The sequence below is a fragment of the Notolepis coatsorum genome, assembly GCF_963971535.1.
Source record: "Notolepis coatsorum genome assembly, chromosome: 15".
In the NCBI taxonomy this organism is placed as follows: Eukaryota; Metazoa; Chordata; class Actinopteri; order Aulopiformes; family Paralepididae; genus Notolepis; species Notolepis coatsorum.
In genome coordinates, this window is record NC_140179.1 from 30,404,791 (window position 1) to 30,431,749 (window position 26,959).

The 26,959-nt window shown below is 41.6% G+C and overlaps 1 protein-coding gene across 1 annotated transcript in view; it reads right to left on the reverse strand.

Annotated features, from left to right (window-relative positions):
- nup50 (nucleoporin 50) overlaps window positions 1-26,959 on the reverse strand; it is a 56,795-nt gene that overhangs the window by 24,112 nt on the left and 5,724 nt on the right. Inside the window, exons 2-4 of the mRNA XM_084330235.1 lie at window positions 8,942-9,020; window positions 3,954-4,037; window positions 2,468-2,660 (exon numbers count right to left, since the gene is read on the reverse strand). Of these exons, the coding sequence (XP_084186361.1) occupies window positions 2,468-2,660; window positions 3,954-4,037; window positions 8,942-9,010 (346 nt within the window). The 5' untranslated portion in view covers window positions 9,011-9,020. The remainder of the gene's footprint in view (window positions 1-2,467; window positions 2,661-3,953; window positions 4,038-8,941; window positions 9,021-26,959) is intronic.

Here is a 26,959-nt window from a genome sequence, read left to right on the forward strand (position 1 = left end):
GTGTGTGTGTGTGTGTGTGTGTGTGTGTGTGTGTGTGTGTGTGTGTGTGTGTGTGTGTGTGTGTGTGTGTGTGTGGTGTGTGTGTGTGTGTGCTGAACGCAGCTTCCCACGTAAACGTTAGCTCCGTCTATTTGCTGGGTATAAACTCGGGTCTGTAACAGGTTGGTAGAAAGCTCCAAGCGGCACCTGGTAGAATAAGCTGAAATGTACTCCTGGGCCGTGTTATGGTATGCGTTGAAGGATAGCCAGCTACACATAATGTTAGGGAGTAAACTGTTGGCTATCTAATGTAACGATAGGGCTGAGCACTGAGCAGTTTAACTCTTGAGTGAGCCCCATGTAATAACCGAATGCATCACTAGCTGGTGTTAATTCGCTGGCCACCGGGTTGAACAAAGTAACGATTCCATGACATTATTATCTGTTATGCAGATAGATAGGACAGTCAATTAATTCCTAGTTGGTTATTGAACCAAGCGCTTGGTTAACGTTAGCTACCGCAAACAGCAGTTTCAAGAACAGCAGTTTCAACCAGCTGTTTTCAACCAATATTCCTGTTGCAAAGTCGTCCTCTTAATGACAACACTGGATATTTAACGTTAGACTAGAGGCTATAAAGAATAGACTACTACAGAAATAAATGCATTCGAAAAGTTTATTTAGGAACAAATTATTTAAAAAAAATGTTTTATTGTATTGCGGTTACCGCGGCGGTTTGAATGTCTTCGCTAATTTGTGTGGTAAGGAAAAAATCAATACCGCGGCAGCCCTACGACCAGGACACATACCCCACTGGCTTCCACCCACTAACAGTGCCAATTGTGTTAGTAGGGACAACTGACCAAGCCGGAGGTACAGCTGACAGCTGGATTCGATCCCAGAGGGGGTAGGCGAGTGCTTAGTCCACTGCGCTACCAAGCCGCACCCTTACCTTCCCATGTTTAGTATAGGAGTGTAATATACTAGACAAGAGGGAGCCTTTTCCACAAATACATACTGTCCCATCTCTTGGGTCTTTGGAAAGACCAGACGAGGTCAGAGGATTTTCTGTGTGTGTGTTAAGTGTTAAGGTAGCGTTGGGTAACGATACAGAATTCGAGGAACTGGTACCGGTTCAAATGTGACCCAACCCTATAGATCTCTCAAGTGAAGGAACAAAAAAGGATTATATCCTAATCGTTTTTGTCCAATGACCTCAAAGTATAACTATTCAGTAATAAGTATTCAGTAATAAAGTATATATACTATTTAGTAATAAAGTATATACTATTCAGTAATAAAGTATATATACTATTCAGTAATATAGTATATACTGTTCAGTAATAAAGTATATACTGTTCAGTAATAAAGTATAATACTGTTCAGTAATAAAGTATATACTATTCAGAAACAAAGTATATACTGTTCAGTAATAAAGTATATTTAGGGGTGGACGGTATGGTCTAAAATTTATATCACGGTATAATTTGAAGCATAGACGGTAACGGTATATATCACGGTATCAGTGTTTCCGTTAGAATTTTTTTTTTGCCCGATAGGCAGGCTATATAAAGAATGACATCCTCAAGGCATGTAGATTTATAATATTTTAACTTAAAACTAGGCTACTTTTGCGTATAAAGTCATTATATTCCAAATAAAATAAGTCCAGAGTCGAGACTCCGTGCTGCTCCCATTGCAAACAGCGAGGCTGGATGCTGGATTTTGCTAGAAGCATATGTAGCTGCAGAGCCGCAGAACCATGGGCGCTTTCAGGAGCCATTGGCAATTCAGCCGTTGGGTGGGGGGGCGCTGTTGAGCGGGCCTGTGACCAGACCTAAAAGCGCCCATGGTTCTGCGGCTCTGCAGCTACATGCTATTCGCAACTCCACTGCTGCAGCCGTCCTCCCGCTGCAGCCGTCGTTATCATAACACTACACACATATCATAATGTTTACAGCAAACTGTAGTTGATCACCAGGTATGTTTTATTAACGTAGAATAATTCATATAAGAAAAACGATAGGGAAATCCCTTACCTTTCTCCACTGGTTAAAAATGCCAGGAACTGAAATTGAAACTTGCTGTGCGCCGCGGTGATATGTGTTTATTATGAAATGACAATTGCGTGTTGACACGCCCACTGCGCGAAGCCTCCTAAATAACTTTTTCCAGTTTGCACATATCTATTATCTATGACTAATTCTATCTATTTTTAGGGGCAAATGCGATTGAAATAGTCGCGCTGTGGTTACATGACATCATTGCTCTTTTAGAGCTGCTCTACCGGTTACACGGTATAGTCAAAATCCATACCGTAGAGCAAATTCATACCGTTTATACCGTATACCGTCCACCCCTAGTATATACTATTCAGTAAAACTAGTGGATCAAATAGGAATTCTGCATCTGACTCAGTTCAGTTCAGACATGGCATCGGTCCCTAGGTGCCGACCAACACAAACCGCCAAGTGAAGAAGCCTCTCACCGGGGGTAGCAGTGGTCGTCGCAGCAGGGGAAGAGAAACCGGCAAAGGACGGAGTGACGCTGGTTCCATTGGACAGGCCCGCGAAGCCAGAGCCGTTACCAAAGCCCGAAAACGGCGTGGCTGCGCCTCCGGTGACCGGTGTGGAGGCGAGCGCGAACCCTTTGAAGCCTGTGAAACTCCCACCGCTCTCACTCTAGAACACACACAGGAAACATTACTCACAAAAATCTGCCTCTTCAGCTTAAGTCTTTTAATACGCTCCGCCGCTTAACCTTTTCACTACCACACTAGGTTAACCCTTTCACTACGGCAGTGGAAGAGTTAACCTTCTGTGGTGTGGTAGTGAAAGGGTTAAGACTCATTACATCCACGCTATGATTATTGTACTGTAAATGAGAACCGTTTTATTGCACTGCACTATTGCATGCACATTTTCTACGTCTATTTGTATGATTACTGCACTGTAAATGAGAGCTATTTTATTGCACTGCTTTTATTCTGTCGATTTCATGAAAATGTTATGCCTATGTCTCCATTTGTTCTGTGAAGCACCTTGGGCTGCAATTCTTGTATGAAAGGTGCTATACAAATTAGGGATGAGTTCCAATTTTTGAATAGTTGTGCCAGTCTCGACATTCGATTTTCATGTCAGAATCATTTTTTAACAGGTTTGCGTTTGTCCTGATGAATGAAGCTTAAATAAAAAAAAATTATGTATCCACTTTTTCCTCCTCTTACAATTTTTTTCTCCCATCCCAATTTGTCGTGGCAATTCTCCCCTCCCCTGTATTGAACGTTGCTCGCATATGCCCCCCACAGGCTGGTCTTAGGGAGGATAGAAGCCTTGCATCACATGTCCCCTCCGATACATGTGGAGGCAGCCTGTCACATCTTTTCACCAGACAGCGCGGACTCTCATTGGCGAGGTGTAACGTGTGGGAGGCTGACACTACCCCCGCCATTTCCTGTCTCTGCTGTGCAGGCGTCCCCCAACCGACCTGTAGGAGTCGCTGTGCACAACGTCCAGATTACCACCCATCGACTTCCACCCGCTAACTCTTGCCAATTGAGTTAGTATGACGGCCGGCCCAAGCCCGAGGCAACGCCGACAGCCGGAGTCGAACCCGGTGTCTCTTGCGTTGGTGACGAGCGCAATGTCCGCTGCGCCACCCAGCAGCACCTAAACTTAAATAATTGTGTAATTAAAGCTAAGTTCCAAAGCTGAACGCATGCATGTTTCATTTTCATTTCAAACCTTTATTCCAACTCGTAAGACAGAGGTTACCCTAATTTACAGTGACGACAGGCTTACAAAACAAGACAGTTTATCAGCAATTTCATACATATTTATTGGCACAATAAATAAGACTAATAACAAATCTGTTACAAGTCGACACAGCGGTCAAGAGATCATATTTTTAAATGCAGCAAAAGGAGGAAGAAGCTTCAGCTTCAGATGTGTAGGTGTTGGTGTTGGTGTTGTTACCTCTGCACCGACATTTCGACGTTTGGCCTTCTTAATTGCTCTGCTCTTCATCACATCATGACTGGCAATAGAGAACGTCCCTGCCTGGTAGACATATTGTCACTGTTAGCTTGGTTTTCACTGGGATCACTCACAAAAAACACACAGAATCCATAGAATACGATCCACTATGGCCGACTTGTCCAAGAGGGGTACTCGAGTTCCCCATGAACCTTCTGGAAGATACATTACAGCCTTTTAAATGTTTCAACAAGGCTTTAAAAGGAACATGCCAACATTATGGGAAATGCGCTTACAGTTTTCTCCAGAGTCAAGAAGATAGATACCAATTTCCTCTCTGTGCATTCAGTCGAAAGCTATCCGGCTGCAAGCTAGCCTAACTTAGCACAAATTAATGGAAGCAGATGCCACTAGCCTAATTTAAAACTCAGGAGGAGGTGTTTTTGGCCAACAGCTAGGCTAATCTGCTTCCATGCATTGTGCTAAACTAGACAAGCTTGCAGCTGGATAGCTTTCCATGAGTGGAGAGATCTGCTGCAAACAGATTTGAGGTAATCTAATTATTACAAAGAATTGCTGTGCATCGTTATTGCTGCCGTGCTCTTCATGCATTCTAAAACTAAAGCATAAACAAGTACTCAATCAATACTCAAGTAATTCATGAGCACTCAATCTGGGAAAACATTACCGTGCCCGTCCCTACTGCCTGTAGCTGTTCCGCAACCGTTGCTATTTCCGGGGTAGGCCTGATTGGCCCCGACAGGCACGTGACCCGCCGCGGCCACGCCCCGCGGCAGCCCCAGCGGCAAGCGCGCTACTGCTGGAGTTCGCTTCGCCTTTCACATCGCTTAACATTTGAAAGGCATACATTGTTGTCATACAGAAGTACAGAATACTTTTATCCAAAATGCTTCTTACTGTTACACTGTTAGAGACTGTGCTAGACAAATGAATGACTAATTCGGTCAGAAATAACGTAACTAATAACGATTATGTCTGCGGGGTACAGTAAACGTTTCTCCCGGTACATTCTGAAGAGCACACCGCTGTATGTTGGAGAACCAGCGGTCTTCCGAAGTTCCGCTCCTCCTCACTCGAGTGAGACTAAAGCCGTGCACAGCTCAGCCCTGTGAGACGCGAGCAGGAAGGAGCTGGTAGTCCTTCCAATCGGAATATGTTGTTTCTTTACACATATGTTGGATTATGAATATGTCTTTATAGCTACAAATGAATGACTAATTCGGTCAGAAAGCAGTAACAACAGTTGCAATGTTGTGTTACTGCTGTTCTCGGCATAAGCCCCAATAAGACCGTCACCAGAGCTCAGCGATGCCGCTCGCGTGAGCATATTCTCCCCGCTATTTTATTTCATACAACAATGTATGCCTTTCAAATGTTAAATGATAAATGATTGCATGACTGCCGACTGTGGCGCGACGCTGTACATATGTCTCTATACTATTTTATTTCATACAACAATGTATGCCTTTCAAATGTTAAATGATAAATGATTGCATGACTGCCGACTGCGGCGCGACGCTGTACATATGTCTCTATACTATTTTATTTCATACAACAATGTATGCCTTTCAAATGTTAAATGATAAATGATTGCATGACTGCCGACTGCGGCGCGACGCTGTACATGTCTCTATACTATTTTATTTCATACAACAATGTATGCCTTTCAAATGTTAAATGATAAATGATTGCATGACTGCCGACTGCGGCGCGACGCTGTACATATATCTCTATACTATTTTATTTCATACAACAATGTATGCCTTTCAAATGTTAAATGATAAATGATTGCATGACTGCCGACTGCGGCGCGACGCTGTACATATGTCTCTATACTATTTTATTTCATACAACAATGTATGCCTTTCAAATGTTAAATGATAAATGATTGCATGACTGCCGACTGCGGCGCGATTATTATGACTGATGACTGCGATGTGAAAGGCGCCGCGAACTCCTTCCTAATGCTGCAGGCGGCGTTGAAGGCGGAAAGCGCCTGTGAACCACAGCAGCCTCGTTGCCGCGTCCTGAGGCTGCCGCGGGGCGTGGCCGCGGCGGGTCACGTGCCTGTCGGGGCCAATCAGGCATACCCCGGAAATAGCAACGGTTGCGGAACAGCTACAGGCGTCCCTACTACCGAGCAGGGTTAGAAATTAACATTTTTTTTCAAGGGCTTTTTTTGCCCCCCTTAATTGATTTTCGGGGGCTTTTTTTTCTTTTTCGGGGGCACAACATTTTTATAATGAAAATTAACAAAGATTATAAAACATTGTTGACACTTTTTTTACAGTCTTCGTCCCTATGTTTGATAACGTAATGTTAATGTCTCCATATATAGGGCTCTACGCTAAAATGTTAATAAATAAAATTTAAATACAAATTTAGGAGCACACAGAAATTTAGGAGCAGAGTGGCAATTGTTCAAGTAACACACACACACACAATGTGTGACATGGCTTGGTTTCATGTTTTGAGGTACCTTCAATTATCTGTAAATAATACATACATACTCTATCTAAATAGATTAAATATGATTGTCCCTGAGGGCAAGTTGTGTTGTTGTCAGATCGATCAATGAAATACGTTGCGCGCTCAGCGCTGTGGAATGAAGGAAATGCGCATCGGGATCATTTGGATGTTATTCTTTGGAGTTGTGTTACAAATGGAACGGTCTTTCCCCGCCGAACACAAGTTACTTAACGTTACACAGGTCGCGCTATGCAGATGCTTAGCTTGCTAACGTTAAGATAGCAGTGTAACTTAATGTTACACAGCACTATGCATGCTTGCTGAAAAGCAGAGCTCTCTGTCTGTGTTCGCACAAGCACCCTGTAACTACAAATGAAGGCGGGCCCCGCCTCCCTGCCTCCTTGCATTCCACCCAAAAACTGAATTTCAGTCCAGTTTCTTAACTATTAACAGCGGAGCTGTTTTGTAATCTTCACTCTGCAAGTAAATGATTTTTCCGGTTTGCACACACACATATTATTAGGGCCAAATACGAGGGAAATGCTCGCACTGTAGAGCATATATATAATTAGTAAACTGTCAGGGGCTTTTATTGCCCCCCTTAACTGATTTTCGAGGGCATTTGGTCAATTTTCGAGGGCATTTTGCCCCAAGCCCCCGTTAATTTCGAACCCTGCTACCGAGTACAACTCAATGAAAAGCTACTACTGAACTGACATACTGTAGTTTGGACAAGTGAGACCTCTACACAAGCAGCAGCTATGAAACCATCACTATGGTGACACACACACATGTAGTCCTAGAAGAAAATAAATGCACAGTGACATTTTCCATTGTTTTATAGCTATATAATTATTTTTTTAATGTACCTGCAGTAGGACTTGCAGATCATTGTTTTATAGCTATATAATTTTTTTTTCATGTACCTGCAGTAGGACTTGCAGAACATTGTTTTATAGCTATATAAAACTGTACCTGCAGTAGGAAATTTTTTTATCACAATCTATTGGTGTTTGGTTATTTTACCTAGCCCTAAACATCCTTTTGGAATTTGTGTCACAAGTTTATCGGAGCCCTCCTTGATGCGGATGAGGTTGAATATTCTGGTAGGCTGCATGACAATGTGTTCACAGATAATCCAGGTGTCCCTCGCCGGGTTTCCCACCCTCTAACACTGCCAATTGTGTTAGTATGGACGACCGGCCAAGCCGGAGGCACCACAGCTGGATTCGATCCCACTGTCTCTGTGGTGGTAGACAGACGCTTAGTCCGCTGCACTACCCGGCCGGTCTGTTATCGTTTATTTCTAATAGGGATTCACACCATCAGCTGTACCACTTGCTGGCTCCTGAGTCCTCACGAAGATGCCGCAAGATTTACCAAGCCATAACAAACTCCATGAATTAAATAAAAGGCAGAGCCAAAATAATTATACTAACATGCTGTGCTTATAAATTATCATGGCCTTTGATTTCAATTTGAGTGGAGAAATACAGTTTTCCAGGCCAAATTCGCAATCTTGTGGGCGGCAGATGGATTTCTTATGCAAGTCACCTTGGGAAACGTTGTAATGTGCAGCTTCTAATGTAGCAACTGGGGGTTAAGGAAATATTGATATATTGCGATTTGCGATATATTGCAATATTTTGCATGACATTGACGATATATCGATACAGTGAGGCCAAGTATCGATATATATATATATTAGGGCTGTCAGTTTATCGCGTTAATTAGATTAATTAATTACACAGCAAATTATCGTGTTATGAAAATTAACTCAAAATTAATTACAAAATCTTTTTTTTTTTATCTCATTCATTCCATAAGAACGTAGAATACACATTTACAGACTTTTTTTTATATGGTCCATTTGCATGTTCTTGGTATCCGATTCTAGGGACATCTATGGATCTCAGGGAATGTATTCCCAGTGTCAGAAATACTGTGTCTGTTACTAGGTTTGAGTAAATTGTAATGAACCAAATGAGAATATCAATTAAATATTTTTTATCTTTGACTGTGAATAACACCATGCTAAAATTGACCAGACCTGAAAAATCTAAGCAAATTAATAAATGGAAGATGATTAAACAGGTTTTGTAGATACAGTACTGAATTCTGCCATCCGGACACATGTCATTTGAAATATGATTATAGAATATAGAATATCAGGCCTAAAATGGTTATGCGATTAAAATGAGATTAATTAATTACAAATCCTGTAATTAATTGGATACATTTTTTTAATCGCCTGACAGCACTAATATATATATATATATATAAAAAAAGAAGAAAAAAAGGGAATTTGCTTGAGAATCCCATTTTTGTGCCATACAAATTTGTGGAGTGAGGTGAACAGACTGAAAACATTATCTTATAGATAAAACAGGTGGTGTATATAATTATATATATATATATAAAAAAGAAATTTGCAGATGTTGACAAAGTATTCTGTTGGGGACATAATTTGCAGTCTAGTGTCCCTAGTAGTAACTCACCTCCTCTCCCTCATCCTCCTGATCCCAGTTCCTATCCGTTAGCTCCTTGTCAGCGATCCTCTTCGCCATCACAACTAACCTGGAACCCAGGGGGAAACAGAACTAGTAGTTAATAATACCATTAGCAGAACAGTAATTTCTAATCTAAACCACCAGCATCAAAATCATCCACAGCACAATCAATGTTTTGTAGTCAGGTGGATAGGTCAGAACTAACGGGATTCATCAGTGGAACCCAATTGGCCGTGTGTGGAATTGCCAACTCTCCATACTTAAAACTACACCTTTTTATTATTATTTCACTGGAATTCAGCTGCTATGGAACAACTAGGGAACAGTTCAGAGTAGACCCAGGTGTATTTCCTGTTATTACATTAGCAAATATAGCTTTATATCTTACAGCATATATATCCATATCTGCCTGAATATACCGGTACCTGCATATAATTATTCAACCTACTTATACACCTGCATATAACTCTGTATGATAGCAAGTACAAATAATGCTGTATATATATTTATTCTTACATATATATATATATATATATATATATATATATATACATATATATATATATATACACAAAACAAGCATTTCATCATAAAGTATTATGTATTTTATTATGACAAATAATAAACACTTTTTTTTTGTGATCAAATTTTTTTATTCAGTTTCTTTTTTTGACATAACATAACACAAATCACATTACATCCACAACAATAATAATAATAATAATGACAAGACATAATATAAAAATAAAATATTCCAACAGACTTAAAATAAGAGACAATTATAAAGGAAAAATAGATACATGGACTATAATGAGCCTCCTGAGTCCCCTCCATCTCCAGACCCATCCACGCTGTGTATCATAGAGCACTGGGTTTTATCACTGGAGATACATTTCTCACTCACCATTGTATTTTGCGCCATCTGACAATATCATAATGATGTGTTTTCTATATTATATCCACAATCATTCATCTAAAAAATTGTATGGGCGTAAATACATGTTAAGATATTCAAAATCGTCACAGCAGTATAGTTTGTTTATACTTCAGAAGTGATGTACAGTGACGAGTGAATCTGGTAGTTGGTTGTTAAAAACGCGAAATAACATAATAACGTTACAGTTTCTAGTTCAGTCAGCAGCCTCGCGAAATAACATTATACATTATGCTCCGCGCTTCAATTATACATTATGCTCCGCGCTTCATTCATTCATTTCATAATCAGTCAGCAGCCTGCGTCCTCCGAAATAACATTATACATTATGCTCCGTGCTTCATTCATTCATTTCATAATCAGTCAGCAGCCTGCGTCCTCCACTGATGCAGCCTCCACTGATGGATTTCATTTGGGGCCGCTGCCGCTTCCTCCACTGATGGATTTAATTTGGGACGGCTGCCGCTTGCCTGCCGCGTTCGCAGCAAAAGGGGGCGGGGGGTCGCGGCCAATCAGAGAAAAGCTGAACACAAGTTGGTTGCCTTTAATATTCATGCGACCCGGCAGCCGCGAGCCACAACCCCGGAGGACCCACAGTCCGGCGCCCCCGCGAGCCAAAGCACCACGCCTCTTTAATGCCTCGACTCGCAGAGCTCCCGAACCACGCCCCCCCCCCCCCCCCCCCAGTCCGAGCCCACGACCACCAGACCCAAATCAGAAGGGGATCCGAAAATATACCTAGGACACCAGAGAATGAAAAATAATAAATAAAACAAAAACACCAACATACATGAACACTCACTCGTTCTCCCAGACTGCATCCCAATCAAAATCTATATCCAACTCAGGGATATCCTTTCTCCAAATCGTATCTAGGGGTAGGTCCTTACTCCTCATATGAGGACATAAGTAAGTGCCGATAAAAGTCAGAGACGAAGCCTCTCGATGTCTCCCTGTCATAAAATAATTTGTGAAACCGGTGTCGCTCTAGTGGAACGTCCCATGGAACGCCATGAGCCTTCAGAGCTGCTCTCATTTGTAAATAAAAGAAAAAGGAGTTTCCGGGGAGATCATATCCGTTGGATAGATCCTGGAAAGATCGGAGACCAGAGTCATCAAAGATCCCCAATGTATGGATGCCTTTCCCTTCCCATCTAGGGTATCTAATGGGTTGTTGTCCAATAAGGAGTCAATTGTTATTGAATAGGGGGGAATGCGTGTGCCATTTATGGCGGTTAGTGCACACCTTCTGGGTGTCACGCCAAATCTGGATCACATGTGTGATAAGAGGGCCAAATCGTAATTTGCATTGCTTAATTAAAATGTTGGTATACACACAATATCTTGAAGTTTATGTGGGGACACCATCTTCTCCTCCAATGGTCGCCAGGACACAACTGCTTGAGCGTCAAACCAAGTGATGAGGTCTCAAAGAGTAAGCTTGAAAATAATATTTGAAGTCTGGAAATGCTAAACCCCCGCCGAATTTACTCCTCTGTGCAGTGGATCTCTTTAAGCGTGGGCGTTAGTTGTTCCAGACAAATTTATATTCAGCAGAGTGCAGTTTTTGCCAGTAACCAACAGGAGATAACGGTAGCATGGAGCTGATAAAGTTAATTCTGGGTAAAACATTCATCTTAATTATTGAGGCACGGGCCTGTTATTTGGACTAGGGCTGGGCGATATGGAAAAAAATCATATCGCGATAACGATATGATAATTTTATTTTATTTCTCGATATCGATAATTATCGAATTGTTATAAGTATAAAAAAATAAAAAATAAATAATTTTTTTTTTTTTTTTTTTAACAACAGATGTATGTATATTTTGCAGTAATTCTTTGTCATTGCCACCATCTTTAGTGTTACATCCCCTCACACTCCAGTTCTCAGGCTGCAGCTGGTTTAAAAGCTAAAGTAAACCGGCTTCTCTGCTGGCTGTGGCTCCAGAGGAGTTGAACAGTTCTGGCTCTGCTAGTTTATTTTCGATCTTTTGGCGCTTTTTTGGTGGACAAACCACCGCACATGTGCACTGTGACTCGTGACTGGAGTCTAGTTCTGCTAGCACACATAGCCTACTGTGTACAGACGGTTTCAAAATGTATTTTAAATTAGAAAGCAAACAAAATAAATGGACAAGAGAAAAAGAAATCTGAATTTGGTCAGTATTGTCATTTGGACAAGCAAAGCCATTACTTTAAGTTGCAGGCAAGAAAGACAAGTCTGTCCACTGTCTCTTGTTTTAAAACTGCCCTGTTGCAGGTAAACAAAAAAAAAAAAAAAAAAAAAAAACGATTTTTCGATTTTTTTTTAATTTCGATATTCGATATCGATTATTAAAATATATCGCGATATTTATCGTTATCGTTATATCGCCCAGCCCTAATTTGGACCACCATTTAAAATCATTCGTAATCCTGTCACCCAAGCTGGAGGAGTAGTTATACTTTACTGTCTGGTTAATAGTGGGGAATATTTTAATCCCAAGACACTTAAAGTGCTCTACCATGAGTATGTTTGCTGGGAGGATGGTTGCCTTCGCAGTCTCATTGAGTGAAAGGAAGTAGGGATGCCCCGATCACATTTTTTGCCACCGATACCGATCACCGATCGTCTTGAGCCATATCGGCCGATACCGATCCGATACCGATCGTTTTTGATTAACACTTTGACTGCCATGAAACGTCTTTTGACGTCATTGCGGGCCATGCTCAAGTTGCCGGAGGACGCTGTACAGCGTCCTTATATCAATATTTCAAAAATCTGCGATCTGATTCATATGTCCCCTCCGCTGGCCTGAGATCCACCAGCAGGACCCACTGAGCTCTCTGGCGGTTCAGGAGCGCCATCTGGTGGCCGATCGGCGCAATCGCCAAACAGGATGTGCCATAGAGGTTGTGCTAGACGTCCGTAGTACTTCCGGGCGCTCGCTATAGGTCATGGGACTCTGGCTCGTCACGCTACACAGTGATCGATTGGCAATAACTCGATAAACAACATGATTTGGACGTATATACCATTATACAAGCTGGAGATGGACCGGGTAAAAATATATCCCATAATGATAAGATTTCTACTCTACGATGATCGCCCAACGGCGCGCGGAGACTGGGGTGAGTTTCAGCGTGTAACGCAGGGGAGGAAACTAACTTTTTGGCTTACCAGCCAACTGGCGAGTATCTGATTTTTTTTACCAGCCAAACAGATTTTTTACCAGACAAAAAAAATCGCTAATTGTGATAATTACTTCTTTGTATGTCAAGCCGCGTCAATGTTGTGTATGCATCTGGGTAGGCACACTGTGCCTTTAAGACAGCACGGTGGTCTTACGACAGTGCTGTGAATACCGTCTAGTGTTGTGGTAACGTCAGTTGGGTTGGTGTGCTGTTGTGCACAGTGCACTGGTTGAGCTAGCCCCTTTCGTGACTGCGATGTGCAAGCCAGGGGCTTTTGAGCATGAAATAAAATGTCTAACCTTTCGTCGTAGTCCGGTGCTTTTTTGGACACATTATAGTCATAACAGATACACCTAGCTGGCTGCTTTGAGCACACGGGGCTAGCGTTAGCTAGCAAGCAGCTATAGCTAAAACGCTAACTAGAAGCTAACCACTGTATACAGTTCCAGTAGACTAACATTACACCTCTGTGATTTAAATGTGTCCTTAGTAACTTATACTCGAGGGTTGTACTAGGGTTGGATGCAGTTCCCCGTTGGTCAGTCTGTCTGTTTTCCATCTTCTGCTGTGTTTAACGTTATCTGTTTGCGAGTGCTCCTGATGGCTAGCCTAGTACCACAGGACTTTTATTATTATATGTCCGCGGGTTGGCCAGTACTGCGCAAACGTTTATTAAACATTATATGTCCGCGGGTGGTCTTGTGCAGTGCTCTCGTGGCACTGTCAACTAAAGCGAACACTCAGAAGACGTGCACCGTTTGCCAGTGCAGTGATTGCAGAATGTTTTATTTTTTTGTATACTCGCCAGCAGGGGAGGAAACTAACTTTTTGGCTTACCAGCCAACTGGCGGGTATCTGATTTTTTTTAACAGCCAAACGTAAAAAATACTAGCATTTGGCCAGTAAAGTGGCCTAATTTCCTCCCCTGGTGTAACGTTACCGTCTTCGATACTAACTGCTATTATCAACATTTGACCCACATTAGATGATTGGTATAACGCTGCCCACGGAATTATAAACGCCCCCTCGCCCATCCGGTCAACATCAGATGACGTGTAGTAACTTCTAGAAGTACGTCTAGTTGGAATTTTTTATATCGCGCTGATTGCCATCAAACTGTATTTCATCATCAATATAATGCATTTGGGGCTATATATCACATTCTGGAGAAAGCTGCAGAAAGAGATGAAAACATACTTATACATTAGACCATACTTTACTATGAATATGTGAATGAAAAAGTTTAACGTTGCTACACAATGAACAATACATATAGGACTTTGAATGGGCCCTAATAATGGCAATGTAGCAATAGAATTTAAAAAGTTATAGCCCTGCAAAGGGGACTTTCTCCATAGACAAATAGAGCTGGCAATCTATGGTATATCATGAATTTAACCTTAGGCAGTAGGCTTGGGCGGTATCCTTATTTTCAAACCGGCAAACCTTTATGTTATAATACCCCGGTGCACGGTATTTGACGGTATGACTTTCATTTTCATCAGCGGGGGGGGGGGGGGGGGGGGGGGTGTTACGTGTTACCAAGTAAACAAATCATCGTCAGCTCTCAGAATGATAGTCCCGTCCCGCACCGGTAGAAGCCCGCACCGTTTTAGCGTTAGCATCTAGCCTATAGCCATGGCAGACTATTTGATTCCTTAAGGGCTAGAAATTGCCTGGGTTTTGGTCATATGCTCCCGAAATGCTCCCGTTGTTTGGCTACTTCTATGTGCAGTAAAAACTACTCGAATGCTTTATAACCTAGCCATTGATTTAGTTCAGGGTAATCCAAGATTAGCCGCAGAGCTAACGCTACTAACTTGAGCTAACGCTATTTATTCAAGCTCAGTAGCTCACAGAGAGAGATAAACAGCTGACAGCGGATAGTACAGGACGGTACAAATACAATAAAAAGGCGGGTGGGGGCTGTTGTGTAAACCTTGTACTCTTTAGTTCACATATAATAAGAGACTGATTGCTCCACAAGGACCACAACAACACTGCTCTCGTCACAACGCTTTACGGTATTTTCACAGCACTGTCGCAACATTACACCGTTGTGACCCACTCGCTCCACTAGAGCGGTCTCGCCCTCTGCTGGCGAGTGTGTGCACTACACTCAGTGTGTGCACTACACTCAAAACTCCGTTTCACTGTTATAGAAACTGAAGCGCATCTGTGATTTTGACGGTGACGGACGGTATTGAAAATCAATACCGTAGGTATTTCTAAATACCCTGGTATACCTTAATACCGTCATACCGCCCAAGCCTATTAGGCAGCCAAAGTGTTAATAAAAAAAAAAAAATTATATAATTTTTTTATTTTTTTTTATAAAATATATATATTATATAATTAGACTTGTACTTGTAGTTGTATTATCTGCGAGACAACGCCACCACGCAACAAGTCAAAATGCTCGCTATCTCCACTGTCTGTGTGTATACTCTGCTTTGATCAAATCACATTCGGCTCTGCAGATTTACCCTAGGCTCTGCAGATATACCCTACTCCCTCAGCTATCCCCGTTAGTGACTGCGACGCAAGCCGGGCTTCGAATATGCATCGAATGAGTGTTATAAGACATTGATATCAGGAGCTGTCTGTAGCTACTGCTAGCCGGAAATATAACGTTAAGACAACGCCTCAGTGAACTATTTAGTTGAATGGGACATTTCGTTTTGAACAGTGAGCTAAGCTAACGTGAGCTAACAGAGGTATCATACACTAGTTGTGACTAGTACTAGATAACTAGACTATTGCTGGAGCATTTGTTGATATCAGGAGCTATCAGTAGCTAGCCGGCTAGATACCGTTCAGTTAGACAATGCCTCATCATGTATTAAACTAAAAGTGAATAGTTGACTGGGTCATTTTGTAACGGTAGCTAACGTTAGCTCATGGAGGTCCCGTCTCACTAGACTAGACCCGTGTTTACATGCGTGCGGGAGGAGCTGGAGGAGGAGCAGACGATCGGCGAAAATAAAGCATTATCACCGATCACCGATCGCATATTTATACTGATTATCGGCCGATAACGATCGGTGGCCGATCGATCGGGGCATCCCTAAAAGGAAGGCTAATAATAAACAAACTTGATATATATATCCACATCTGTACATACCTGCATATAATCGTTTTTACATAGCTGTAGATCATACCTGTCAACCATCCCGGTTTTCCAGGGATTGTCCCGTATTTCAACCTTCCTTCCCGCCGTCATCCCGTTCCCATATTTTTCCTGTTTTTTTTATTTAATTTTTACAAAATGGCTGCAATTCCCCTCCGTGACAACAGGTGGCAGCAGTGGAGATTAGAACGTTAGCACAGGAAGTCAGACCTGAAGACGGTTGCAACCCGAAGAAGAACAGCAACCAGATAAAGGAGGGGTTTAGCGCGAAATGTATTACATTCTACAAATACCTACCTACAAAAGGCAGCGCTCACTCTCGGCCGTGGTTTCTCAGTGTATAATCATAATGTATGGTGCTCTCCCTCAATATGCGAGTAGGGTGAGACAACACCATTCTTTAGTCCAAATAATACCCTGCTTTATACTATATTATTGTCATTCGTTTAATGTAAAGTCAGTCTTACATTGGCACTGCTTTAACGTTGCATTTACCCATAATCCATTGCTGTATTAGACGTGGCAGTATAACTTTTGTAATATGAATGAAGAGCAAATATGTAAAGTTAATCAATACACAATGAAACAATATCTTTATCTACATCACATGTCAAAACTACTTTAATAAAATAAGATTTCCGTTTTTCATTTCTACTCATTCATCCAAAACAAGACAGCAAGTCTACTTCTGCATGCACCGGGAGAATTGAGCTCATAGCACAGATTTGGAGTTGATAGAATGGACATTGCTGTTCTTAGGAAATGTTGCACATGGTGGAAATAATGGAAATTAACATTTCTAACATTAACATTTAGTGTATGTTTAAAGTTGATACATTGAGGCATGTGAGAGAAAATGGTGGTTTTTTCAATGTATATTTGGTTTATAAACTGCTTTAAGAGGGTAATATCATTATCATCACGGGATGATATTGACGGTGGAGAAGAAGCGGTGTCACAGCACACTGCCAGCGAGGGGGTTTGTTTTTAATTCCTCGGAGACATAACACTGATAGCAAGTGTCTCCCAGAGCGAGGGAGAGCGGTTTATTTTAATGAAACAGTAGAAACTGCATTTTAATGTGTGAAAGGTTAGCAGTTGTCATGACAACACGTCGCATGACAACCAGAAGGCGGGGCCGTCGTGGCGACGACGAACATCTATAAGTCGAACGGTGTTTCCGGGTGTAAGGCAGACTAAAATCTGGCTGAGACTAAGAGGGAAGAAACCAGGAGAGACTCTCTCTCTCCTCTTATCACAGAGGGGGGGGGGGGAGAATGCCACATCATCAGTAGCTTCGGCTACCACGAGGATGGTCTTGGCTAACGAACAGGCCTGACCACTGTTGGACTGAGAGACAGAGGGACAATAGACTGGACTGAAAGATCATTAGATAGACGAACACACCGAAAGATCATTAGAATAGACTCTTCAAGGACGATACAATTTGATAACATCTGACATCTGATTATGAGGTTCTGTTTATAGCAATAAAACAACGCTTTTCCTCATAAGGTATCTCACGGTGTCGAAGTGTCGAATTCTTACGGAGGTGGAGAATTAGGATGGTTTATGGATTGCACTAACGGGGGAGATAAGGATCTTATCAACCGGTATCGGAGACGTCAGGACCATTAAAAGTACACAACGCAGAGGAATTGGATGGAGAGCCAAACAGACGAAGACGTGATACTGGCCAGTTTGATCAGGATCTTACACATGGTAGAATTTCACTTTATATTACAGCAGTATCCGTTTTTAACATTACTATTAGTGTCTGACACTATAGACACATGTTAAAAGTCAACTTTGTCATTTTCCAATTTGTGCAAGACATACAGAAAATGTTTATTACGTGCCCCCCTTCCCACGGTGTATATAGAAAGAGACAATAAACACAAAAGTAACATAGGACACAATATACAACACACAGGACTATGTACAATATAAACAGTGCCTACAATTAAATTAATGAATGAATTAAATAAGAGGTAAAAGAGAACTTAGTGTAAATATTCTTTAATTTGTGTCAACGTTATAAAAATCCAATTGTATTCAACAAATTAATGATACACCACAATGTGCCCTTTTCTATCTATTCTAAATCTATGGCCTCGCGATTCCATATAATATACGGTACATACATACGAGGGGGAGGAGACTACATTGGGAGGGGGCGGGGCCGGGGGCGAAATATCCCGTTTTTTCAAATCCCAATGTTGACAGCTATGCTGTAGATACAATATCTACATCTATACATATCCCTTACCTACTCTTACTAGTTACGCTGCTGGCCAGTATGACTTACTACCATAGTGTCTTTATACATGTATCAGTAGGGATGGGTATCGTTAGGATTTTATCGATACTACTACTCCTATCGATACTCCTTAACGGTTCGGTACTTTATCGATACTCTTATCGGTTCTTTTTGATAATTTTTTTATGATTTTTATATTTGCAGTTGAGAGCATTGGTCATCTCCCTACAGTAAAGATTAGAAATGATTGAATTATTGTAAATGTGTGTGGAGTGGTGGGAATAGCTGCTTCAATAATAACTTATAACAACAACAGACAAGTTAGACAACTATGTATACAAAAAAAACGATATACACTGAATGATTAGTTGTTACCTAAAGTCCTTGGACTCCACTGTAGAGAACGGGTGCAGGCCTTTGACAACAAACTTTGTCACAGCCCTGTGACACTCGTTCACCCTATCCTCTGTCATCTTTCCTCTAGCTGCTAGGGAGAAAGGACTTTGGGTGGTGGAGGTAGAGGGAGGAGGATGTGTGGTGGGCTCACTGGCCTGGGACACATTGGTGGCTGACCTCAGCTTGACGATCTATAAAAAGTTTTTAGATTGTAGTATTTGTAGCTAAACAATTATTTTGTTTATTAGCCTATTTGTAATAATTCGTTATTAGCCTAGGAAACTCCGTATCTTGGCTTACCGGCTGCAGTGGACGTGGATGCAGATGGACCACTGCGCGCAAGGCAGTCGAATACGGCGCATTTCTGCACACTAATATAGTGTTTTGCAAACAAATGTTTTGATAGATTGCTCGTATTGCCACCCTTACTGGCAAATGTTTTGTTGCACTTGTGAACGCTTCGCTCTATCCGCCATCACGACTCAGTCCATGCAGAGCTGTCTGTGTCTGTGTGCAGCGCGCGTCGGCACGGAGACAGCGCTGAGATGCTTCCAGCTGCAGCACATCAGGTGTGCGGGGCAGCGGGGCTTGTATGTGCGGGGCTTGTAAGCGCTGCTGTCTGACGTGCTGCAGCTGCATACTATTGACAGCGCTTTCATTAAGGAGTACCCGTATGTATGTGTAGCGCGACTCGCGAGGAGTGTGTGTAATAATGACTCGCTGCTTCTCGTGCAGAGACAGAGAGAGGAGAGATCGTTCGCAACTTTTAAATAATAATAATAATAATAATAATAATAATTTCTCTAGAGTATCGATAGCAGTACCGAGGACGTCGGAGCTTATAAATACTCCGGTATTTTCTAATATAGTACCGGTTCCCGTTTAAAACCGGGGTCCGGGGGGCATCCCTATGTATCAGTATCATATTAATATTACAACTCTGTATATACATCTGATTAGCACTATACTCAGTAGTACAAATGTATATATTTTATACCCAGTTGAATCACCTGTACATTGGATGTTACATTTGCAATTTACTGTTACATTTGCACTCTGGTTGGCAAACTTATTTCCGTTGTACTGTACTTGTGCTGTATGATGACAATACATTTAAATGTAATCTAATCCAATCTAGCAACAGGGAATTAATTTGAGTCCTTTCAGAATGATATTGTTGTCAATTTGAAACCGTCCATATGTCAACATGATTATATGAAGTGTAGAAAGTGGGCCTTTGGCTGTTTTGAATGAATGACTGTGCTTTAATTTTTTCATTGTCTTTGGGAAGTAATAACGTTTTTGCATTTAGCCTAACCGATCAGCCCCAAAGAAAGCATGGTCAATGTATGTAATCATTAGGGCTGACCTTCGAATTTTTTTTGGCAATCGAAGCTTCGGGGCCGAGCTTCGATTTTAATTCGAAGCTTCGAATTAAAAAAATATATAATTCATTAATTAATATTTTTTTTTATATAATTTTTTTTATCTTATGTTGTGGGACTTGTACAGCACTTTGGTAAACTTTGTTGTTTTTAAATGTGCTCTATAAATAAAGTGGATTGGATTCATGAATTAAGTAGCCCCTTTCGTGACTGTGACGCAGCCAACACAGTGTGATTTAATTCAAGGTGGATCGCTGTTGTCGTTTGAACAACTTCAGATTTCATGGGAACTAGTACCAATCCCCCAAATCAAGAATGTTTAAGATGAATGAAGTAAGATTTTGATTATTTGAAATATGGCCTGTGTAGACTAAACTATGCACAGAATTATGTCAGTCTACAAGGTCCGGATTCGACATGGTCCGGCAATGTAGACCTTGTAGACTCCACTACAGACCAATTATCAGTGAATGTTCATGCATTTTTAAGAAGGGCTACTTCCACAAAAAAACAAAGAACTCACCAAAACATCTCAGTAGCACCTTATCTAAATGTTCTATTTCATATATGGAGATTCATATTTATTTATGTATTGCATGCATTTCTACATTTTATTTCCTATTTTGTTTATTCATCCCAGTATCTTTCTTTCTTATGTGTGGAATTCTACAAGGCATTTACATTTAGTCATTTAGCTGACGCTTTTATCCAAAGCGACTTACAAGTTCTGTACGACAGGTCATCAGGAAGGATACAACTCTATCAGCTGAGTAACAATATTCATCAAAGTGTTGCGTGTTACAGTGTAGGTTAGTTTATTAGGACAAGTGCATGACAGTAAGGTTAGTTAGGGCTAGATTTTTATTTTCATTTCAGATAATGGTTGAAGAAGTGCGTCTTTAGTCGATGGCGAAAGATTGGATGGGATTCGAATGTCCTAACTGGGGTGGGTAGTTCATTCCACCATTGTGGGGCAAGGACTGAGAATAGGCGTGTAGGTGGTGTATATGTGTTTGAGGATGATATCCTTCAAACAGGCAATAGTGATGATATAATTTGGGCAGTGCTGAGCTGGGTTACTTTCCTTCAGTGTATTTGTCCCCCGGTCCCACCCAATGGCCCCATGCACACACACACAGAAGTAAAAATAAAAATAAAATAAAAAAATTGAAAAAATAACGTTTGATTTTTATTTTATTTTTTTATAAACTTCGATTTTTTTTTAATGTTCGAAGCTTGTGCCATCGAACGAAGCTTCGAAGCTTCGAAGTATTTAAGACAGCCCTAGTAATCATCCAACTAAATTAGACAGTCGAAGCGTCCCATGATATAACCACCTTTATTACATGGGGTTTTAACATTAGCCAAAATGCTTGATTGTGATTGGTCAATAGCGCTCGGTTGACCCTGACAGCAGTGAATTATTTCTCGATAACTGACCGCTGCCATGGGCAACGCGCAATAATGACCGCTGATACGGGTAACACAGCGCTATTGACCAATCACAATCAAGCATTTTGATCGCAGTCACGAAAGCTAAGCATTACCAATATGCACAGCTGCACTCATCAGTGCAATCAGACCACACACCTGCCGGCTGCCGGCGTTGACAGAGGAGCCACAGAACAACTGCGTCTGCATTTGATCTCATCTTGTCGATGGTGTAAAATGAATTAGGTATATTGTTAGTAAGTTAGCCATGTAATAAGCGGGATAATGTATAGCTATACTCGGTCATTGTCGCAAAATAATTGACCTTCACTGCGTTTAGAACACCTCTGCGCGGCGCCTCGGTGTTCTAAACTCCGTGTCGGTAAATTATTTTGCAACAATGACCTCGTAGCTATACATTATCCCTTACATATCCCCTACAAGATCCTCCTCACCTACAAATCCCTGCACGGGTTGGCCCCTTCCTACCTGACCAACCTACTCCACCCCTACACTACAGCACGACTGCACGAGGCCTCCGCTCCTCCAACTCCCACCTCCTCACCATCCCCCGCACCAGGCGTTCCACACTGGGAGACCGAGCTTTCGCTGTAGCTTCCCCCAGGCTGTGGAACTCCCTCTCGCCCTCCATCCGAGGCTCCCTCTGACACCATCAACCTCTTCAAAACCAACCTAAAAATCCACCTGTTCACACTTGCCTTCACGCAACACAGCCCCGCTCCCAAGTAGCCCACCCCTGACTCTTTTCTTTTAAGCCACAGATCCCGTTGTTTTGTTTTGTTGTTTGTTTGTTTGTTTGTGTTTTGTTTTCCGTTTTAGATCCTCTTATCTATCTCGATAATGCAGTGTTCCCGGGACCACCGAATAAAATAAAGTTTAGAGAGGAGTGGACATTTGGAGATGCCGTTAGCGGTGTCTCAAGAGACTGGCTCCAGTATGATGCTGGGGCTGGAGTGATGACTTGTTCGGTGTGCCGCAAGTATGTAAAAAACAGAAACACTTTTGTCATTGGGAGTAAATCGATGAAGCTGGAAGCAATTCGTAGAGCCATATGAAATCCGTTTTATTTTTTTCCAAATTCCATTTTATTTTTTTCCAAATTCCGTTTTTTCCGTTTTAATATTTCAGAATTCTGTATTTTGCTTTGTACGCTCATTTTACCATCAGAAATAGTGTCTAATAAGTGGGAATGAATAAATGTCCACAATTTAATAAGATATAACAGTCCATTTAATAGGGCTGTCTTAAATACTTCGAAGCTTCATTCATTTATTTCATTCGAATATGAAAAAAAAATTCGATTATTAAAAAAAATAAAAATAAAAAGGTATATATATTTTTGCAAAATCAACTCTGCCTCTCTTTGTTAACTACAACAAGCAATGCCGTTTGTTATTTAAGATGAGGTCGGACTCGGCACCGACAGATTTGTGTTCATTGTGCTGCTTTTATGAAGCCTCAAATGACTGCTTACAATATTTCATGAAAGCAAAGTGTTTTGTTTGTCTAAGATTTAAAAAGGTTTAAACTTTACAGCACTGACAAAGTTGAACAAAGTGCTGTACAAGTCCCACAACATAAAAAAAAAAAAAGTAAAAAAAAAAAAAAAAAAAAACTTTTTTTAATTAATTTTTTTTTTATAGTTGATTCCATTTTTATTGCTCAATTCCGCGATTCCGTCCGCGATTCCGTGATCGCGGATTCCATATGGCTCTAGCAATTCGTGACCATGAACAGAGCCAGTGTCACATTGGCTGCATCATGGGCACGAAATTAACTTTTTGACTCACCGGCCAGTGGCGGGTAGATGGGAAAAATCTACCCGCCAAGCATATTTCTTACCAGACACACATTTTTCTTTTTATAAAATATATATATTATATAATCATACTTGTAGTTGTATTATCTGCGAGACATCGCCACCACGCAACAAGTCAAAATGCTCGCAATCTGCAAACAGCTCCACTGTCTGTGTGTATAGTCGAGTAGCCTCCAGCTCCAGCAAGGATTCTCCGGCGCTGGACCCTATACTCTACATTCAGCATGCCCTCATGCGATGGAAGCCAGGGGCTCGAATACGCATCGAATCAATGTTATAAGACATTGATATCAGGAGCTATCTGTAGCTACTGCTAGCCGGCTAGATAACGTTAAGACAACGCCTCAGTGAACTATTTAGTTTACTGGGACATTTCGTAGTGAGCTAACGTGAGCTACCTAGCCAACGGAGGTATTATGCACTACTAGACTATTGCTGGAGCATTTGTTGATATCAGGAGCTATCAGTAGCTAGCTAGCCGGCTAGATAACGTTAGACAATGCCTCAGTATTAAACTAAAAGTGAATAGTTGACTGGGTCATTTTGTAACGATAGCTAACGTTAGATCACGGCAGCGTTTCCGTTAGAACATATTCGTGCCGGTCTGAGTGTCCTGCAAGATTTCTATCACCGGACATATTCGAGATATTCCGGTCAGAGTTTTAAACAGCAGTCTATTATAATCACATTTTTATGAGCTAACGAATTCCGTTATAATTGGACATGTGTATTAATTACATCAAGCGAAGAATGAGAAATTGATTTGCAGAATCAAATTACTATCTCTCGCCTCTCAAGTTAGTGCGATACGCTACCAGCATCAAGCTCCCGCCCCGCAGGCTCCCGCTGCAGCAGCTCTGTCACACGCACCCCCAAATTAATCTCGAGTCGACATCGCTTCACCTCGTTGTATCAGACACGTCACACATATCATAATGTTCAACTTCACGTATACAGTCATTAATATATTCCAAATAAAATAAGTCCCTCGATACTCCGTGCTGCTGCTGACTTGAAATAAAATAGACCGCGTATGTGGGCAGTCGGTCCAACACTAAACAGCAGTCTGTTATAATCACATTTTTATGAGCTAACGAATTCCGTTATATTGGACATTTGTATTAATTATATCAAGCGAAGAACTGAGAAAGCAGAGAGACGGCAACATTATCGTGGTTTGCGTGACGACTCTCTCCACCTCGCAACGACTTATTTGCAAAGAGTATGGCGCTGCAGAGAAGCCGATTTAGCTGTTATTGGCTCTTTTCTGGGAACCGCACAGCAGCGCCCCCCACCCAACATTGGCTGAAAATGGCTGAATTGGAGTACTGCTGGAATACTGCATTGTGCTGATAGCGCTCTGGCTCTGCAGCTTCACAAAAGTTCGCACACCCAGCACTAAGCTCTCGCTGACGACGTCGTTGTCATTATTAGAAGCAACGAGGAAACAAATGTAATGATCGTTTCGTTCATCGCATAGGCTATTTAATTTTAGCCTATTTTAATACAATTCAAATAATCAAATTGTGCTTAGACTCAGGGAATTATTTTCACCGGACATTAAGACCGGAGAGAGTAAATATGTCGGACTTCAACAGATTTTGCCGGTCAAATACCGGTAATTACCGGCTAACGGAAACGCTGGCTCACGGAGGCCCCACTAGACTAGAGCAGTCAGCAGACTCTGCCCGAGGCAATAGCCTCTGTGTTTACACGGGTTTGGGAGGGGCAGGAGGAGGAGAAGCAGTGCTTGAGACAGCGAGTGAGAACTCCGCTAACAATTGGATCATGTTTTTCGATCGGTTTTCACATGACTATTTCGTTGCCCGCCACATGGCAGACAGATCTCTCAGTCTCACTCGCCAAACGTAAAATCTGCCCGCCAATGGCGGGCTCTAATTTCGTGCCCCGACTACACGACCAAGGTACCCATGTACATGTCAAAATACTTCCCAAAGGTCAGTGAATACCACGATCACAACACCAGAGGGAGCTCCACAAATCATGTTAAACACAGATTCGGCTCAAACAAGGGACTAAACACCTTTCGCAATCAGGGTACAAAATAGTTACACGCCCAGTGCCATTGACTTGTAGATTTATTCTTTGGCGATTAGAATTTAAGGTCTGCCCGCCACTCCCTCCAGGCCGCTCACAGTGGTTTAACACTGATGTAATATACATGTAGTACAATGCCAAAGCAACAGATGGCGATGTACAAACATGAAGGCCATTTTCAACCAATGAGAAGGGTGAACCTGTGATATCCTGTTCAGGCTTTGTCACTCACATCCTGTTAGAAAAAGTTTTGACGCCATTGTTGTTGTCGTTAGCTTACATGCTAACGTTAATGGCAGCGACCATAGCATTGTGGCTAGGCTAGCTATCATCGCTTAATAGAGCTAGTGAATGGATAAACGTTATTTAACATTGCTGAATGGGTACAATTACAATGCGGCTCAATACAAACAATTGTTAAGGGCCCAGGGGGTGTAGACTGTTGTAGTTTGAGCTAATTTACATCATGCTCCAAAAAAAAAAAAAAATCTGCCGAGCAATGTAACGCGGGGAGCGCTCGATTCAAGGTGAGCGAGCAGAGAGCGACTTGGGGGCGGGGTCAACATGAGCGATTAGCGGAGCAATTCGTTTCCTTATATCGCTTCCTCCAGGGTTCCAACTTGTGTTGACAAAATGCAACCCTGCTCAGCTACGGGGAATCAGCGCTCTCTCTCTAGACTAGAAAGGTGCACTCAGTAGAGCACAGATGTCCGCCAGGGCGGCAGCCACACATAATAATAATAATAATAGATTGGATTTGTAATGCACTTTTTGTTCACTGGGATCCCAAAGTGCTACACTACATGGTTAAAACAGTTAAAAAAATAGAAATAAAATAGTTATTAGTAAAACAAATAAAATAAAATACAGAATAAAAATAAGATAAAAATAGAACATAGTTAATTAAAAACATAGTATAAACAGACAATTTAAAAACAAAAGCGCAATAAAATTAAAAAGCTAACAGTCAAAGGCCTTTTTGAACAGGTAGGCTCTCTCTCTCTCTACCTCTCTCTACCTCTCTCTCTACCTCTCTCTCTACCTCTCTCTCTCTACCTCTCTCTCTCTACCTCTCTCTCTCTACCTCTCTCTCTCTCTCTCTACCTCTCTCTCTCTACCTCTCTACCTCTCTCTCTCTACCTCTCTCTCTGTTCAATGATTTAAAGTGGCCAAACGTTACAATATAAATACTAATTGGATTTTTGGCTAGTAAAAAATCTGCCCGGCTGGTAGTTTTTAAAATCTAACAGCCAAATGGCTGGTAAGTCAAAAAGTTAAGTTTGTTCCCTGTTCGCAATTATGCCACATCAATGTGGAACGCCCGAAAGCTGTAAAGGAATGTGAACACTACCCACTTTCAAAACCACTCTCAAAGAACACCTACGGGAGACTGCA